Source organism: Anopheles maculipalpis, chromosome 3RL (assembly GCF_943734695.1).
Source record: "Anopheles maculipalpis chromosome 3RL, idAnoMacuDA_375_x, whole genome shotgun sequence".
Taxonomy (NCBI): Eukaryota; Metazoa; Arthropoda; class Insecta; order Diptera; family Culicidae; genus Anopheles; species Anopheles maculipalpis.
The window spans coordinates 73,569,912-73,590,098 of NC_064872.1; the positions used below are offsets into that span (position 1 = coordinate 73,569,912).

The following is a 20,187-nucleotide window of genomic DNA, read 5'->3' on the forward strand; positions in this document are numbered from 1 at the left end:
TAGAAAAGAACCAAAATCTGCACGTTTATTGACACCCATCTGTTGAAGGACTGATGGCTCCGGTTTGACGTTTTGTAAACACCGGGTTTGTTATCATGCCCTTTTCTGTTATCAACAAATCGTTCGGTTGGATGCTGCGCGATTAAAACGACACTTTTTTAACACAAAACTCCGACAGGCCAAAGAAGGAATCATTCCAAACTAGAACAATCGATACTGTGTTTGATAGCACAGTGAGTATTTGTGTAGGTAGAAACTCAAACAAAACAATAATGTCTGACGATCAAAGTGCGAATGTGGAACTGATTAAGCAGCACATTGGCGAGTATCCGGATTTCCCTAAGAAGGGTATACTTTTCAAGTGAGTATCTCAGGCGCTTCTAATCTTCCGGATGGTTTTCAAAGAGTGTTCCAATGTGTGTTTTTGCAGAGACATCTTTACCGCACTGCGGCATGGCGAGGTTTGCAAGGCCATCAAAAACGTGCTCGTGTCGTACGTTCGGGAAACTTGCCCAGACGTTCAGGTGATAGTGGGATTGGAGGCTAGAGGATTCCTATTTAGTTTGCTTATTGCCGCTGAGCTGGGTGTGGCATCGGTACCAATAAGAAAGAAGGGCAAACTGCCGGGAACCTGCGCCCAGCAGGAGTACGTACTGGAGTATGGAACCGTACGTAGAAAAAAGTATTTGCTTAATTGTGTAGAGAACGCATATTAATTTCGTGTTTACAAATTGTCTCTCTTGTAGGATGTGTTTGAGATACAAAAGGGAAGCATCGTGCCCGGCCAAAAGGTGCTGATAATAGACGATCTGTTGGCCACCGGTGGTACGATGGATGCAGCCAACAAGCTGGTACAGCAACTCGGCGGAACAGTGGCACGCAACGTAGTTATCATAGAGCTTACCGAACTGGGCGGAAGAAAGAAGCTTGAAGCGTCCGGTTCAAACGTACATTCCTTTATACAATACCATGACGTAGAATGAGCTGGTTGCTTAACAAAACGCTTAAATAATTCCTGAACATAAAAAGACACAGTCGTGACAGATAATTTAAACCAGCAAGATCGCGTAGCTTTTTGTTATTTGATTTTTAAATCTTCTTCGATTAATACAGCATATGATCGATCGTTTTTCGATCCAAAAAAATACAGGCCTCCGATATCGATTGATAAAATCTCAGGAACAGCAATAAACGTAGCTAAAAGTAGTTTATTTTTTAATTGAAATTTGAAATAAAATAAAGGGCACATTACGGTTACCGAAAGCTTACCGTTGTCGGCAAGTTAGCTTCAATGCTCTCACACTTAATAGTAAGAAAATTATAAATTTTAATTTATTTGAGAAGAAAAAGTTCGATACCGAAAATAAGGGGTAGCAATGTTTAAAAGCGCCCTTTTCCCACCTGATTGTAAGCGCAGCATAAAGGGGGTAGTAGTATTGGTAAGCGCGATCGTACACAGCTTCGAGCAACGATCGTGGTGAGAGCCGGTCCACCAAGAGAGACAGCATACTTTCGTGATCTTGTGGTGCTTTGTGCTCCTTGCCACGGACACTGCAACGCAGACCTGACTTTTGATCTCACAGTTTCTTGCAAATGGTCGGTTGAAGCGGATCGGTCTCCGTAAGTTTTTGCTGTACCGTTAAGAAAAGAAAAAAAGGGGTGCTTCTGGGTGCAGCGTCAGCATAAGTTTCAAGTTTCGTTTTATACGCAAATGCAGACGATCGTTTGTTCGCATTAGTATGTAATAGTTAGGAGTGATCGTGATCGTGTACGGGTAGGAAAAAAGACGTTTGTTTTTGTATCATCACTGACCCTAAAGTTTGTTTATGGATGACCCTCGCAGACGCCAGTAGAAATCGCCTTTTAACGGGATGTGAGAACGGTGCGATTGGTGAAATCGGTTCGAAAAGGAATGAAGTGTGCTAATTTCGGAAACAGATGAAAAGAATTTGTTCGTTCATTAGCATCGGCTTTAACGGTACGAAAAAAAAGAAACGTTTACTCGTGCAAAACATTGTTGGTAGCGCTTTCGCGAAACGAAATGTTACCCCTCAAAACCAACAAAACAGGTCACAAGTACCATCATCATTGTATGGTATACGGCGGCCACTCAAGAGAACTTCACAACAGTGCCTATTTACCTGCCTGTGGCCAACTGTAGGCGCATCGCCGGAAGAATGAAGCAATAAATTTATTTTCGTGGGAACAACTTCTTCAACGGGAGTGGTAGCAATAGAACTGTGCGAACAATTGCCGCTTTTTGGCCCGTTAGTTATTACTACCGACAGTGTGCTTCCATATCAAAGAATCAACCGATTAGCGAACCTTTGGGAACGAAGTCTCTGGCAATACGTTCTTTCGAAAGGATGATGCTGACGCGGACGTCTTTAGAAAACACGTCCGTCCTTGAGCAGAAGTGAGAGTTTATTCTCTCAGTGTTTACCCCTCATCGTAACAAGGATACGAGTTGCATTTTGTGGTTTGCTAAAAGGTCGTCTCCTTCAAGTGGGATGCATTCCAACGAGTCGCTTGCTTCCAAGCACAACAGCTGGGGTGTCTGGGTTACGTCGCCGTCGATGAATCATTGGCGTGTTTCGTTCGTGTATGAGAACCAGAGAGGCTAAATTCTCCACAACCAACAACACAAATCGCCGAGACACATCGCAACTAAAAGGCGCGCGCGCGCACGCGCGCAGTAAGCTTAAAAGTAACAGGCAAACAGAAATTCAAGCAGGTTACCTGCTGGTAAGGTGTCTAAAGTCAAATTCCCCATCGCAACGCAAAACTCACCCAACTGTTTTGGTGTATGTGTGCTCGTCTTGCTCAGTTTCGGTCACCTGAGCAAGCCCTGAGAACGAATGAGGAAGGAAAAGAAGGTACGACTGTGGGTCGGTTTGGTTGTGAAAAAGGGGCAAAGCTGCTACATGATCTACGGTCGCGGACGGGGGTTGCGTTTGCCTGGGTTGAAGCTTTTTTTGTGTGCGCTTCAGCAACGTACACGTTCGCTTGGGAAAGAAGAACCGGCATTCGCGTGAACCTGTGGGATTGGTGATGGACAACAGTTGACTTACGATGCATGACGTGGATCTTCTATTTTATGAGACTTCCACTCGCCTGGTGGATGAAATCGATCTTTCACTTAGCACTTTCTGTTAGATTCCGTCATTCTGGGTTGAGAAAATATTTTTTGTTCCCTAAATGCTAGAGATTTTGCACAAGTATTTCTATTTTTTTCGATGGTCTAATCTTTGCCATTGTGCTATATTGAACCCAGATCTATCTAGCACGATCTGCATCTACTATAGATCAAAATGTCAGCCAGGGAAAAGGCATCTAGCCATCCGCTCGGCGAGACGAGAGCAACAGAGAGAGAGAGAGACAGACCAAAAAAGAGGTCAAAGCTGATCGTTGGATGAGGCAGGAAAAAAGCGGAAGGGAAAACACAAAAAAAGACCCCTTCCCGACCGACATTAGAAGCGCTTCTTGAAGATTGTGCCATTCTGCCGGCCGACTTTACACGCATCAGGTGCGCCATACCGTGTCGGATCACGAACACCCGAAGAAGACGATGTTTTGTGCTGTGATCGAGTAGGAAGGTTGATGATCGTCATCATCATCATCACCGTAAGCTCTTCTCGTTACGCGCACGATCAGCATGTGTGTGTGTGTGTGTGTGTGAGAAAGATACATGCTGCCCTCCGAGCCTCCGATCACCGTGTGTGCGGGTGTGGTGTAAAGCGTTACGCAAGCCACACGAAAGACTTCAACGCACGGGTAAAGGGTGAACTTTGTGCGAAGACTCAAATCTTCCCCGACCAGCTTCAGATAATTAAAAAAAGTGGTTTAATATTTTTGCATGAGAATTTCAATTAACTCTCGTTGACACTTAACTTGGTCTGGCGGGCCGGAAACGGAAGAAACAATTATGGCTCTTTTTTGTGTCTCGTAATTTGTGGTATTCTTTGAGATAAAAATTAACAACCCGCCAACGGAGACACATGAAAGCTTCGCGATGTGAGTTACCGATATCTGAAGCTGCGTTTCACCGAAGCTCTCCGAGATGTTTATATTTTGTTACAGCAAATCATGTAACACACACGTACAGAAACCTGCTCGTGCTTCTCGATTATCTTTCTTACCGAGGTACACCTCGGTTAAGGGTTTGTTTTACTACTCAGGGTTTTCCGGTGGGCCTGTTCCAAAAAATGCTTTTCCTTCAATTGTTACATACAATCATAATAGCATCCTCTTCCCATTGAGAGCACCTCTTGAGCACACGTGAAGATCGTGAAGGGTAGGAAAAACAGCCCGAAAACGGAACCATTTACTGTCGGGTTTCACCACTAAACCACGAGTACACGAGCCCCCCCGGATGAAGATTAAGCGATGCCATTGATTTGATTTTGATTACATAAATTTCATTATTGGCGTGTGAGTGCAGCTAATGAAGCAGGGGAGGGATGGGCGTTTTAATGATCGTGCTTGTGATGCGATTAATAGCATGGCATGTAAAATGGTGTAAAAGTTTGTTAAAACAAACGCCTCATTCCACACATCTGCTTATCGAGTTTTGTTTTCATGCGATGAAGGGAAATTATTACGATTTAAATGCGCTGAATCTTTCGATCTTGTGGCAAATCAGTGTAAAGGGAAAAGATTGAAAACAGGGGTTTGATTTTATTTTTCATAAAAATTGAAAGTAACTAAAGCGTTTCTTCAAAAGAAAATGCCTAGCAAAGTGGTGATAGGCTTCACTTTACGAAACGATCGTTTGTGTTAAGCAAGCAGCAGTATAAGGGTGTAGGTGTCATCATCATCACCTTCACCGTGTGATGATCACGCCCGTCACCCATCATCTTCCGGCAAAGAGAAACTAAAACTTTACAACATGAATCGGCTTTTGTAGAGCAGGTTTTTGTCCCGCCTGTTTTCTTTTTTCGATCCATCTTTCTAAGGGAAGTCAAAAAAAAAAAGGTCCTATAAACCACTATGAACAACAGCTCGTTCGTGCCATTTTTGTTGAAAAGTATTTGCAACCGAAAGAAGGAAATCTTTAGCTTTCGTTTGGGGGACTATAAAAACGACACATTTTTGCTGTTTCTTGTTTGTGCAACCAAGATTGAAACGTGACAATCATTGGGATGACCATCCGCTTGTTTGTTTTTGCTTCGTTTAATACGTAAATTTCTTTCGAACTGGCATTATCAACTTTTTTTTTTGGGGCGGTTTCGTTTTACAACTGAGTGATTTTCTTTTTTATTTGCATGTTTTCTGTTAAAGTAAAGTGTGTTCCGCAAGTTGCCCGCATAGTGAGAAATTTGGAGTGAGAGAGAAAAAACAAGAAAAAAATTTGTGAAGTGTGAAAATTCATACCCCAACTCAAGAGGGGTTGCATTGTGGCGATCAATTCATGCGGAAATACGCATTATTTGCATACGATCACGCGTGCGTGAGCGTGTTTTTTGTAAGTGTGTGTGTGTGTGTGTGAAAAGGGCAGCCCCTAATCTTTCGTGAAACAAAAACAAAACCCTTTATCAAGTGTGGTGTTTTAGTTGGTGGAAGGATCAAAATCTCCCTAAAAGCAGCAGTTCACCATGGGAACGAAGATCGAGTACGTCGACTCGAGCCACATGTACGCCACCAACTACATCCGCAACTCGAAGGCGATCGCCGTTCTGTGGGCGATCTTTAGCATTTGCTACGCGATCATCAGCGTCGTTGCGTTCGTCACACCAGGTAAGCATGCACTGTTTATGGGGTGGTGTGTCTGTGTTTTACTTGGAAGCTTTTTAAGCTTTCTTTTTTTGGGTGTTTGTTCAGAAAAAGATTGTTTGAAATGCAAAACGTGACCTGATCGTACTAACTATACTTACGTGAGCATATTGTCCAGTGTGTCTGTAAAGTATGTAATTGAAAGTCAATTTTGCTATTGCATAAGCAATTGTTGATATGGTCTAATTTGTTTTTCATTTTCGGTTGGTTTCTTCAAAGCTCAATTTTTAAAAAATTATTTTTTGTTTTGCTTTGCGGTGAGATACTTTTTTTTCGGAATATCTCTCTATTTGAATATAATGAAAAATTATTATAAAATAGAATTTTTAAGTCAGATGTAAAATAAATTTAAATGGAAAAATATACTGTAACAAATTAAATACGCCGTACGTGACAAGCAGTTTGATTTTTTTTTTCAGTTAAAGCCACCTTTTTTTAAATAAATTATTCAACATTTTGACCAACTTATTTGAATTTATTTTCCTTGTGGCATGGTTGGTATGCCACCAGAATTTGCAAACGCTTCAATTTTTCCAGCATTTGCTGCGAGTGGATGACGCCATCACTTTGCCATCTTCGTAGTACTTTTTAATGCACGTTAGCAACCTTTGGGAGGATCCTTGTACAACAAATATCGATGGTCACTGCCAGTCCTGAAGAACAGAAGAGAGACCGTGACATTTTATTAATTTTTTCAGCTTCTGTTGATAGCTCCGATCCCTTAAAATGGCCAGACATCCTGATCTCGGCTTCCAGTATGTAGAATTTCCCTGTTCCAAGAGCCATAATATTATAGACACCCGTCCCGATCGTAACTGGTCCATACTAAGAAACAATGGCTGATGTTTTTTAAAGGCCCGGATTGAGCAGCCTTTACAAACCAACCATAAGACCAAGAGCTTCCATTTTTCTAGCCGTAGCTGCAGTAAATAAACTGATTAAGCTCTTCAATTTTGGTAGTATGTAGTCAACTGGACCGACCACCAGGAGGCTGGACTTTTGCGAAAAATTCGAAACATTTTGCCGCTAGGATCGATATAAATATCTCTTGATTTGTGTATGGAAACCCAAGCAGTACAAGCAGATTACTCTATTGTGAAATCAGTAAGTGAAATCAAGACGAACCCTTTGGTACAATTATCAAGGAATTACTGGAAATATTCATAACATTCTGCAATGGATAAAAAAAAGATTGCAAAAAGGAATGTATCGGGCTCTTGAATTACCTTAGAGCGACTTCAGTCTTCTTTTTCGACTCTACAAGAATCTCGGGAGCTCTTGGATTTCCATTACTGTGTTCGCTTGACCATATCCGTAAACGGACTGTCCGACCGGAATTCGATACCCTGCCGTATGAAAACCCGCCATCATTATCGCCTCGATCACTGAACCTAGCAGATCATCTAGCGGACTAGTAAAAGAAATAGAAAAAAACAGTTATTTTTATTTTAACTGAAGATACCAAGAAATCGGAATTTATTTTAATTTAATGATTAAATTGATTAATAACAAAAAGAGGGCTATTTTTACAATAATTTTTGTACTATCACAAATAAATTTTTTCCTTAAGATAAAAATTTATATTTTTACCTTTATTAGTCCTGTAGCATTGTTTAAAGAAATTATTAAAAAAACAAATTTTAACGTTATCTTAAGACCGTTTTATTTAGACTGATAGGGCTTAGATTGTTTAAACCAAATAGCATAAAGTAGCATAAGCATAAAGGTGATGTGTAAAATGATTAATCAAATTTAAATTTCATCAGAAAAAACTACATTGCTAATGGATTAACTCAAAACATTATTTTCGTCTAAGAAACAGGGTTCTGTTCGCTACACCATGCTTTATTTGATTATAGTATTTATTTGAATTTCTAAATATGTCTTAAGAATAGTGTGATTCTGTAGATTAAAACGATTAATTAAATCTTCAGACTCTAAGCCAACAATCACTTAAAATTCTACCTGCACACCCCATTGTTTGTTAAAACCTAAACACACAAAAACACACACACACACACAATAGCACAATGAATTTTTGTTAAACGATATGGTGCAATTTGTAATGGAACGGCTCGCCTCAATTCTCAGTGGCCGACCCCGATCGAAAGGGTCCGATTATTTAGCGTATAGCGGGGGTTTCGTTTCATTCTTACCACACTGGTTACAATTCCTATTGAAATGAAACTGAACACCCAGTTCATCCATTGTTGCTCTTTTTTTGTTTTGCTTAACTGAGTACAAACTGTAAAATTATACCAAAAAAAAAAAGAAGCTCTCTTTCAAAGCCAAATTCCAAAACCCGCTTTTTGTCTCCCCGTGGATGCTCGTGATGATGGTAGCGCATTCAACTCTGAGCCGTCCCTTCTGTCGGCGTTGTGGTTGTGTGCACTTTCAGCTGCAAATCCGTGTGTCGCGTTCAGTGCACGTCTTCCTCTCAGCGAACGAGCCATACGACCCAACCAGATGTAGTGCGGTGTGACCTTTTCGTTTAAAAGTTGTTTCCAAACATCCATTACCTTACGTGGCGACACCGTACACCTTGGCAGAGAGTGAGAGCGTCAGCGCGCTGGTTTCTCGCCTAACCGAGCAGCCGTCGCGACAATTGACCAGTTGCGACGTTTTCGCAAGCTCATTAAAAGCTCACTGTGACGGTGTGCGTGTATGTGTGATCGTTTTACAACGAACAAACAGTGAGGATGGAAGCGTAGCAGCATTTTGCAGACAATTTTCAACATTTCATATTGCTTATAAGCTTGAGCGTTTCCATCCATCAGCCTCCGACGGATGCTCCAATCAAAAGATTTGAACGCAGCACAACGCGTAGAACGGCTCCGCTGCGCTCCGGTATTATGCTTAAATAATACTTAAATTAATCATAACAACCATAACGATCATATCGGACGGCTTCGGCCCGTACAGTTTCCCGCTTTTCTTTTTGCTCCGAATTTGCACGCGGGAAATATGATGCAATAAAAAAGAAAATGGTGCTAGTGGCATGCCGGAAAGTAAAAGTTTGCCTTCGGTTTTTCGGTCGCGCAGGGATTTTTTTTATTTGCGAGTTTAATAATCGGACCCGGTTGGTTAAGTAAAATAGAAAAACAAGTAACGTAAAGTACAATTATCCTCGCGCTGCAACAACTCCTGGTGGTGTGGGTTTCAGTAATTCGTCATCTGATTAAGACGAATCGGACTGATTGCCATTGTTTAGCTGCGGTAATGTTTTGTTTCCCATTTTAGAGGCGAGGTTCACAGGTGAGCAAAAACAAATTGCCTTCACTATCCAGGAAGCAGCAGCACAATCCCGTGTCACACCATAAAATCTTTGTTGTTTTCTTGTGGTTTTTTACAGCAAGAAAAATTGGCAATTTAGCTATTTTTCCTTCATCGCAACGGGCAACCGTCAATGTACCGGTTTGTTTATAAAGACTGACGGAATGTACTGCTTTTCCCTCCACAATCCCTCAAAGCTGGATGGTGGATGGTGTGCATTTGCATTTTTCTCTCTCCCTCTCTCCATTTTTATCGTTCGATTATGCACAGACGAATAGTTCAGCTCACTTATCGGTGCCGTTGCATACGAATTATTGGCTGGGCTCTGGACGTTAATTAATCATTCCCAGGTTCCGTTGCTTCAAATAGCAAATGATAAGTGATTGGATGGAGGATGATTACCGAGCGGCGGCCCGGGTCGATTAACGTAACGTTTGCGAAAAGTAACGAACTTTCCTCCGTGTCTTATTATGTTGTGGCGAAATTAGCAAATTCCCTTCCTGCTGCCTGCAAGGATCCCTTGCTTGTTTTGGTGAATAAATCGACGATCGGTCGGGCAATCAATGTAACTGTTTGGTTGTGATTGTTGATTTATGATCGAACTGTTAGCGTGAAAAGATGAGCTCGAAATGGTTTGCTTAATATGCGGGGAGGAAAAAAAGGTTAATTTCTCTCTACTTACGGTATATTTTCTTAGGTTTGCTACGAAGAAGCTTCCTTTTGAACCTAAAAGACATTTTCGATTTATTCTTGCACAATTTAAGTGCAGCTTTTCGTGCATTTCGTGTCGAAACCTTACCTCCGCCCGACTTGACAGTTTGTGGTTAGCATTAAGTTTTATGCAACCAACCGCGCGTAGTAGAGTTGATCATTTCACGTGCCATTTCTATTCCGGACAATTTGTTAGTTAAAGTGCACATTCACCTTTTCATCGTGATTGACTGAATCTGGAGCATTACTCTTTTTTTGCCTCGATAAAGCAAAACGAGCGAAAGCGATCACCAAAGAACACGATTGAACGTTCGCAGCATGCCCGTTACTGAAGTTGAGTCTTGCTCAGTGCAAGAAACGATGATTAAATAGCTCAAACAAATCGAACAAAAGCATAACGATTGTGCGCGAAATGTGCAGCCCAGCATTCGCTCCCCCACATTATGCTGGTAAGTTTCGGTTTCGGTGCGTTACATTTTTCTTCTCCCCCGCGCCACATTTGATCTTTTTCGCGGGTTTGTTTCGGTTGTTATTTAACAGTTTTGCTCGGATCCGATTGGTGTTTGGCCTGCAAACCAACCAAGATGAAGATGTCGGTAGACGGTCGTCGGTGTTCTGTTTGTGCTGAGCACAAGGCGTAATTGGTTCCATTGACACACCGTCCGACCTGGCGGGCTGGTTGTTTATAACGCGCAGCTAATGGATTGTTTATGGTGTAATGTTGCAGAAGGAGATGGTGCTTTCGCTCTGGTCTCGGTGCCAAGCGTCGCAGTGTACGGAATTTGTGTGTCCGCAGCGTGTGTTCCGCAATCCGGCAAGATGTAGATGTAACATACTGGCACGCATGAAATGAGTCTCAGCTTTACGTGTGTTATGATCTTGTCATTATGCTTTTTGCGAGCGTGGTTGGTCCTTTTACTGTGCTGCAGAAATACAATCGTGGTCGTTGATCTTTGCGTTGACACTGTTTCGTTTGTCGCTTGTTCTGTGTGCAGTAAAATGCATCGTATGTAGTTATTTATACAGAAAAAAAATGTCTTACAGCTGTAGGGATTGTCAATTTCACAGAAGACACATATTTTAAACAATAACAAAGTGAATTTTAAAGTTCTTTCAAGAAAGAAAAAAAACAATTATCAATAAGATTCTAATCTTGAATTCACTAACAAGAACTATTCAGAGACATATCTTAGCTACATTTTCGGTTTTTAATTTTGTTTTGTTTTGGAACACTTTGTACAAATATTACAGCCATTTCCGTTAACCAATACGATCTTTCTTTCAATTATTCACTCTTACGAAAATGATCATAAACATACAGCTGAGTTTTCTTACCACAAACAGTATTGATTTATTTATTAAAAACGGTACAATGCCGTATTGTCAACACCGCTTGCAATGGCTAAATTATAAAAACATAATGATAAGGTATTTCCTCCTTATTCTTCACCTTATTCCAGGCATACTCGGTTACGGGTAGGTGGATAATTCGTGGGATATTATCGTTTTATGCCGTTCGAAAATAAATCATGAACATTGGCAAAATTTATGTTTCAAATTTCTGCATAGATCTAACGTAAATTCATCTGTGCGATACTAGCAAAACATTTAACTCCGCTCAATCAAATAGTTATTTAACATCATTAACCCTTTCACCGATTGAATAACTACACATAGAGCGGATGATCTTTACTTGCTGGCAACAAAATGTGATCAAATCATTTTGGGTTCGTGATCTAATAACTGTAAAAAACAATTTGTTTTTCATCTATATTAAAGCACTTAAATAGCAATACGAACTGATCGTTCTGAATGAATAAAAAAGCACTTAACAAATTTTGTTCAAAGTTTTTTGTCTGGAAAATCATCTTTGGGTACCATAGCTTGAATTGATAAGATGTTCGAAACTAAAGAAACATATTTATATAAATAAATAGAAGAAGATTTAACTTAACATTCATCACAGTATAGTCATCGGTATTATATTATGTTTTAAAATGCTATTGCCTTCAAAAATGCTGGGTACCCGTGTAGCACATATACCTAGAAGTATTAGGGATATTTGTAAATATAAATTCTGAAAAATAGGTTTCATTTAAAATGAAGACAAATTTCTTAATAATATTCTCATAGCTTGGTCACATAAAACAAATTAAAAGTAAATAGGATTCGTAAAATCGGACAAATCAGTGATCATTATCCATTTGGCTTTTCGGTTAGCCGATAGCCTGGAATAGGGCTAAATGATCACAAGTTATGCGGTTTTTACTACAGTGAATATTAAACGATTTTTTGTTGTAATTTTGCATCGTTTTTGTGGATTTGCTTAAACCAGAAACTTAATACTTTGTAAAAAAAACTCAATTTTTAAAGAAAAATATGGAAAAACAATAAATTATAAAAAATAAATTGTATTGATGTGACATGGCTTATTGCGAAACATTTGTTTCAATAATTATTTTTAAATGAATAACCGTTATGTTAACGTAGAAACATTCCTCTTTAGCGTATAAAAATACTAAATTAATGATTCTACTATTTCCCACCATTTTTCCAGAATGGGTTGGCGATGCAGATTCCGACATTGGCGGCCGGCTTGGTCTGTGGCAAGTGTGTCAGAAAGATGATCTTACCGATAGCTGTACCGGGCGGCTAGAGGAACTGCTAGAAATGCAATCCATAGCGTTTCAGGTGAGTGCAAAGTAGTAAAATTTAAATTTCATGACTCCGATTATGCAAACATAATCCGTAGGCTAGTTCCGTTAGCGAGTTTAAAGTGTGTAACAATATAGGTTAACCGGTTGCAAAGATCGGCAGAGCAGCGAAAAAGCAGTGTGTGTTCTTTTGTGTAGTGACTTAATTTCTAAGCCAAGTTAAATATGTTTTTTCTCCTCTTCCAGGTTGCAACCGTATTTTGTGGTTTAGCCGTTGCGACTTCCGTGCTGGCGATCGTTTGCCTCCTGCTGATGGTGTTCATGAAGTCAACGACCGTGTTTCATATTTGTGGCTGGATGCAGATGCTTTCCGGTGAGTGTGTGTGTGTGTGTGGGATCATCTCCCGCATCTAACCTACTCGATATGCTCGGAATGTATGTGGCTGTGCGTGAAGAAAAGGGTTCCACAGGAATGATGGTGCACGGGGCCGGACGGGAGGAATTTAGGGAGGTGCGCGAATTCGTGGCCTATAATGACCCGTTGTGGGAAGAGCGATTATCGATGAAAGGCATGCCCTGAATTGATGTGTGTCTCTTCCTCATTGCGGCTGGGCAAAAAGTTCATTAGCGGCAAATCGTAATTGGTCGCCGAGGCCCGATGTCGGAACACTGCGAAGTGATGAAGTGTCGTGGCGTGTACTGTAATCGAGCGGAAAACAGGAAAAAAATGCGGGAAAAGTGAACGCAACTGGAAATGGTAAAAGTTAGCCGTTTTTCGCTTCAAACTCTGCCGAGTCTATCCAGCGGGTGGGTAATTTGCGTCTCGATTGGCCCAACGCTCGGAAGAGGAGTCTTGAGAGAGTGGCAATCAAGAGGCATGGGATTTGAACGCTCAACCAGTTGATCGTGCGTCCAATCTGAAGGCTTCTTTTTCCATGTCCAAGCACTTATCGTGGCGTGGAAGTAATCGTCGTGTGCCTCAAGGTTTTTGTGGATAAACGCTAAAGATCTGCTGTACCTAATCCGGTTTTTTTTTTGTTGTGCTATCCGAAGAAAACCCTACGCCAAGAATTGCAGCCTAATTGGAGATGGCCGTTCACTTCGATTTCGAAGAGCATACATCTGAAGGCCGACGGATAAGGCCGTGTGCTGTATTTGTATGCTTTTACGAACCAAACGATCTTGTTCCGACTTTCTGAGGTACTTCCTCAAACCGGTTTCGGATAAAATAGTTTGGCTTTTATTCGCGACCACACTGTACGACCACGGATTTCCTGAAACGAAAGAGAAATGATCGACGATCCGACGGCTTTCTTCACCGCCCTTTCCGCACAATCGTTTGTACAGGATGCTAAGGGGGTTTCTCCCTTTGACTCTCTTCTGGCCATCTTGGAATGTCCGGGAGAAGAAAGCAGGCTACCGAGTCATGTCTGGGTGTGTGCGTGTGGATCTGTGGTATCTGTGGAGTAGCAGCTTGTTCGAACGGAAGTAGGTCATTGTCACTATGTGTCCATTCGATCGCCCGTTTGCGATCCTATTTTCCCTGCTCATTTTTCCAATAAATGCTTGAAACACAGGCCACATTACCGTGCCAGGGGAAATGGAAACGATTTTATAGCATTATGGTGGAAAAAGTGGTTAGACAAGCTGTTCTTTCTATCTGTATCTCTAACATCGCTGGATAGGCTCGGGTCCAAGGCTTAAAGTACCAACCGATCTAGTTTTCGATTTCCGTAGTTCGGCACTGACCTTCTCTTTTTCTGCTTGTGGAACTAGTTTCTGAGGGTAGGCTTGTGCGCTCCAAGGCAAGATGAAGTTTGTTGACTTTACTGCAAAGATTTGCGTCTATGCTGCAAATAGGCGAAAGGGGACATCAGGTTTGCAGTATGGGCTGTTTTTATTATCGCTAGTGAAAGTCGATTTGAAAGTAAAATTTATCTTCTAGTGTGTATCTGTTTTGCATACTACTAGTGGACACTTAGTGAGGACTTCTCGAGTTTTAGGGATTGCTGTTTGAACAAGACAAAGTATGGAGCTTGGATGTTGCAGCTTCGCGATACGATGTATTACGGAAGCGATCTATTTTCTTAAAGAAATTTTTTAAATAAATCTTTGAAGCGTTTAATTTATAAACTATCTCAGGATCATCAAAATCATCAAAATAAACTGCTTCTTCTGTAATAAGAGTTGATCTTAAAAGTAAAAAAAACCCCACACTAGACCTGCTCAGACATCTTTTTTCGGTGGTACGCAACACATCAGCTCATGTTACGGTCAAACTTTGTATCACACCACACCCCACTGTCTGTGCATTATTATGGCCTACCAATAATTCCATTTAAATGTTGCGAGTCCATTTGCAGTTTTTTTCCTTCCCTGCCGGTCGCTCGCTTCTCTGTAGTGACCCAGTGCAGCAGCACGTGTTTATAGACTCTCGGGGCTCGCAATCGTAAACGAGATTTGATCAGCATTTGTATGGCACAGCGGTGCGTTATTACTTCTATTTGCGGTTGCGTATGCTCATATGGGGCTCTGCACTTACGCACCCAGTCTATGTCCGTGTAATTTCGTGTTGATTCGTGACGGTTATGACGCAATGGCACGAAATGTGGGTCTTTGCCGATGGCTTAACGATCGAGTGATGATCGGCTGGAGAAGCGGATTAATAAAAAAGGAGCATGTATTACAGGTGTTATTCGTGCATTGTGAGTAAAAGAAGCAATCTTCCGCAAATCGGATTAAGAAACAACACAATTCACCTTTTGAAGGACTGTTTTGTCTTCCTAGTAATTGATCAAATAAAATCCACTTTCTTTTTTAAATGGCATGTAACAAGCAAGACATTATGACGTTCAGTTAGTAACCACCGGAAGATGAAAACCGTGAGCAATTAGACGCAACAAGATGATCACCGTGAAATGCCACTTTTCCGATCAAAAATCCCCTCCAAAAAAAAAAGCTTTCGTTGATTTGTCCTAAATCTAGACATTTATGACGCCATTTTTTCGCCTTTCCCTTTGATGCTTCGCCCTCTTCATGTGTAAGGGTCATCGTTTTATAACACATTTTTAAGCATTCATGTCGCTTGCTTAAATACATTAAAAATAAAATCTGCTCACATCTGTAATTTCCCAGGGTCAGTTACCGGATGGCGAACGCTTCCCACCTTGTCGCGGGTGAAAAGCTCCATAAATGCAATGTATGCAAATTTACTTCCATCGTTTTTGTTGTCGTTCCTATCCACATGCAGGTGTTGTTTGCGTAAAGTCGAGCATTAGTGGGCCACATGTTAAGCGACACATCAAGCGAGAGAGACACGGTTGAAACCGGGGAAAAGTCTGTCATGTGTGTGAGCAAATGTGAGCGGGCGCGCGTTCGCGAATGCGTAATGTGGTTTACAGTTTTATCTGATGGTTCCGCAATTTAGCGCATTGTTTACAGCCAGCGTACATTATAGGATTTGTGTTCATTTCGTGCTGGATTGTTTTCAGACAAGATGATCGTTGCATGGATCTTATTGTGTGTTGAATAAGAGTATCTTTCTAAACGTAAAAAAAGCTCTTTGTGCTTTTATTTACTTCATGTAAATATTCAAATTTCAAGCCTTAAAAACTTGGCAAAGAAATGAGTAGAATATTAACTGTTCCTGGCTGCGTCCTACAAAGCTCTCCTTCTGAGATCGATGCAAGGCTGTCAAACTTTCTAATGCTTATGGGGTATGGCACCACTACTATACTTGTATTTGTGTGTAGTTTTGTGCTGTAGAATTTCCTGTGTGTTTTTTTTATTAAATAAATATTAATCGAGTATTTATAAAATAGCAGTTGATGTAATATGACTGTAATACCGGAATGATGAAAAAATAACAATATTTCTTTGTATTTGTAGCTCTCTGTATGGTGATTGCCTGCGTTTCGTTCCCGTTTGGTTGGAATTCGGACGAGTTCCGTAAGGTTTGCGGCCCGGAGTCGAACCGATTTGAAGTAGGGTTGTGCAGTTTGCGCTGGGCCTATCCATTGGCGATCATTGGTAAGTAGCTGCTACCTTCAAAATAAACCCATTCTATCTATTTCTAATTCAAAATCTCGCCTTTTCTTCCAGCATGCATCGATGGGTTCATTTTGGCGACACTTTCCTTCATACTCGCGACACGACACGTCCGCTTGCAACCGGAACCGCAATACCAAAGCAGTATGTATTAGAGACAGAGCGAAAAAGAGCGATAAAGATTGGGGTAGAGGACGTCTGGCGCACTTGTAACTGATCATTCTGCCCTACCGGCTCGTTAGAACGTTTTGCATTCAAACGCTTTTCCCTTTACCTTCAACAGGAGAAATCAACAACGCGTACGTGACGGATGTGGCCAGTATCGCTGGCTCGCGGAAATCGCTCAATCTACAACCCGTGCTGCTGGTAGCTCCACCACACATCATATTCTAATGAATAGTATAACTAGTTCTAATCGTTTCCCAAACCCAATATCGCCCCCAACGGATACAATGAAACGTTAGGCAGAGCCCAGGAGTGATTGCTTCCTCGCAGTGATTGTAAATGAAGAAGGCTTAGCAACGAAAGTCCAACGCAATGAAAGCAACGAATGGGAAACACAATGTACAGCGAATGAAACTTTTTTTTTGTGTGCGTTTTACAGCAGATCGCACTCGAGTGGGGTGAAAGTATTTTAGCTCAAGGCTACTCCCGAAGATATATAGAAGACCTACTCATGTAAGCTATCAGGCTTTGTAGTAAGCCAAAAACATTAGGTAATTACTTTTACAACAAGGTAAAGTACATATTTATTAAAGCTTTAAACGAGTCGTTCACAAACCGAAACGAGATTTATTGTGTTTATTTTTTATTTTTCGATGCGTTCGGATAGGGATTCATGTGACTTTTTCATTATTCTTACATTCTTGCTATGCTATTGCTTAGTCTATACTAAAGAAAGAGAGTATGCTTGTGAGAATTGAACAGGGTTTTCTTTCTCCAATTTTCCAACCATCTTAAACAGCTAGCAACAATGTTATTAGGTTTTATTGCTTTAAGTTTTAAAAAATTATACATACAACAAATTGTGAACCGCTCTATACAAGACAATAAACGTTGACTTTTACAACTACAGCTGATTGGTGTGATGAATTTGGAATGTTAAAATAAATTCATGGACTGGAGAAAAATAGAATAAATTGTATTGAGAAAAATATAAGAAATAAAGAGATTGTTTGAAGTAATGAAATATAAAGTTTTTAAATTAAATCTGTCATACAGGACAACAGGGGCGGCCCGGTGGTGCATGCGGCAGTGGCGTCGGTCTTCAAACGGTAGGACCGGGGCTCAAATTCCATCCGCACCGTCCCCCCGTAGTGAGGACTGACTATCCAACTACGTGGTATCGGAGAGTTTAGTAAGCCATTCGATGGCTGGCGTGACCTAGAAGTAGAAGGTCGTTAAGCCAGGAAGATATTTCGCTACGCTACTGCTCTTAATGGTCTCAAGGAAGTCCTTTTCAGTTTGAATGCTCCTTTCCAACGCAATACTATTATTAAAGTTATAGATGATTTTATGGCTTCAAAAAATAGTGATCGTATTTCTTTCGCCTTTTCCTTATGTAGTTTTCTTCATGTAGTTTATGATTTGTCATTAAGCTGTAGTTATTATTGAATAAACAAAATACACTTATCCTTCGTAGCAATCTTCGTAGCAATTTATTTTCATGCCTTGTTGAAGCATCATAATTTAATTTGAAAATATTGCATACTGTTACATGTAACTCAGATTGCATACTTTTAGGCACTTGAGCTGCTCGAATGGAATAGCTAGAACCAAACTGCTCGCAACACTTGCTGCGCATAAATTACCCGTTGAATTGAATTTATGCGAGCGAGCGTTTGATTATTAATTCCTCATGTTTTATGAAAATAAGACAATTTATAAGCAAATTTTAATCAAAAAAATTATCTTCAATTAACAATTTTTATTTACTACGGGATGTTAAGCCAGCACGTTGTTGACTTTGCTATTAATAAATCCCAGATGATTTTTGACTTACACCTTCAACACGTCATTAGCTATATTTCAGTTTACACTTAGTCTTCTTCGAACAAGGGGAAATCCCTAAACGCACTTTGCGGGTCACCCAAGTCATATTAATCCCTTCACCAGAGCCCTTTGGCAAACAAAACATGCATCCATTCATTGACGTAACTTTCCATTCATAAATTTCCCGGAACGTGTGCTCTGTACTGACCTGGTCAGTGATAAAATTTATTACTATTTGCTAACCTAACCTGTCCCACCCTCGTTGCGGTACGCCCAACGACCCATCAGCGTTAGCAACATCATGCCGCCGACGGCACGTTAGCTAGCAGTGCATGCAGAAGGTAGAAATTAACGTTGCCCCGGATGTCGATCGGGTTGCCACTTACCAGGAAGTGACCGGGAGTGACCGTTCGGATCTGCTACAAAAGGGGAGTCAAAGGGGATAGGAAAAAGCCCCCTGTAAGTACACACAAACAAACGCACGCACACAAGATGTAGCGCGGTGGATATTGATAGCAACACAGGTTTAATTACTTTCGACGGGCAGCTTGAGGGCAACGCGTGCTGCTCTTGAACTTGATGTCGCACGTTGCCGTGTGTGTATGGGTGTGTTTGCGTCGGTAATTAGTGCAGTGGGTGAAGAAAAACGGGATCGAGACATTTTTTTTTCCTTCACAATCTGTCTCCCACACGCAGGTTGTAGGCCACGTGCCCTGTGGTAAGGTGTGTTTGCTCTCGGGTTTCAACCATTCGTCTACGGATTGTCAAATTGCTCAATAGGGATAGTTTGACGGGGATGGTGGGATTTTTATAAATAAAAAATAAGGTAAGACACCTTTAACGCGGTTTAATTAAAGCGGCACGTTGTAGTTGAACCCGACGTCGAACATGCCCGTAGGCTTCTTTAAAAAGAATTCTTCTCCCACACGTTGTAGTCTTACAATGTAAGCGAGAAGGAGAATAGAGAGCAACGCATCATCATATTTACTTTTTCACATCAAAGAAAACAATATTTCGCAATTTTATTTTCTTGCAAAGAAATAAAGAAGCATTTTAATCAAAAAATCAGAAAAACTCTTTATTTACATATGAATAAAACAATTACACGTCTATTTACAATCTGTGGTACACATTTTTTGTTTTAAGAATTCATAGCTACCTTATGCACTGTTTGCTCGTTTTTTTGTCTTTTACTATAACTTACTGCACTATTTACACGCTAACAAGAGTTTCAATATACTTCCGAACCGACATTGCGGGAAAGGAAGGAAAAGTTTTGGAAATTACTTTGCCGAAATCCTACTAGGAGCATGTTTTGTTCTAGCATTGTTCCCAATATAAGAGTGCTACCAAGCAAGCATAGTACTCAGGTAGCAAAGATATAAGCTATCACTGTTGACTTAACTATTGAGCAAATTTTCCTAACATTGGGCTTGAGCATTATCTTGTGTGTGTGTGTTTTGTTATGTTTTTTTTTCCACAAATTTTCGTTCTAGCAAGCAAGTCTTGTTCAAGAATTGAAATATAGCGCTAAAAGAAGTAACACACCAACGTTTGCTCCTAGATGCTTCTAACCCTTCTCCAGATTCGAGGTTCCAAAACCCTAAGAGTAATATGTGGAGGGACGGCAAACGCAGACAGCGCATCCGTATGTTGAAATTGGTTCCGATGGCAGTGCGCAAAACGGTAACACGTTTCACGCCAACCGTTACGACATTTGATTAAAAGTATAACTCTA

At 40.7% G+C, this 20,187-nt stretch overlaps 3 protein-coding genes across 6 annotated transcripts in view; 2 read left to right on the forward strand and 1 right to left on the reverse strand.

The window, feature by feature from the left end:
- LOC126562245 (protein henna) overlaps positions 1 to 20,187 on the reverse strand; it is a 754,155-nt gene that overhangs the window by 560,607 nt on the left and 173,361 nt on the right. The window lies entirely within an intron of this gene.
- On the forward strand, positions 269 to 990 carry LOC126563086 (adenine phosphoribosyltransferase). The gene is made up of 3 exons (XM_050219699.1): positions 269 to 361; positions 431 to 668; positions 747 to 990. The coding sequence occupies exons 1-3, from the start codon at positions 273 to 275 to the stop codon at positions 981 to 983; spliced, it is 564 nt and encodes a 187-aa protein (XP_050075656.1). The 5' UTR covers positions 269 to 272; the 3' UTR covers positions 984 to 990.
- Positions 5,593 to 16,850, forward strand: LOC126562872 (LHFPL tetraspan subfamily member 3 protein). Its single transcript, XM_050219467.1, has 6 exons — positions 5,593 to 5,736; positions 12,314 to 12,447; positions 12,657 to 12,783; positions 16,299 to 16,439; positions 16,512 to 16,601; positions 16,741 to 16,850. Exons 1-6 carry the CDS (start codon positions 5,595 to 5,597, stop codon positions 16,848 to 16,850), a joined length of 744 nt encoding a protein of 247 aa, XP_050075424.1. The 5' UTR covers positions 5,593 to 5,594.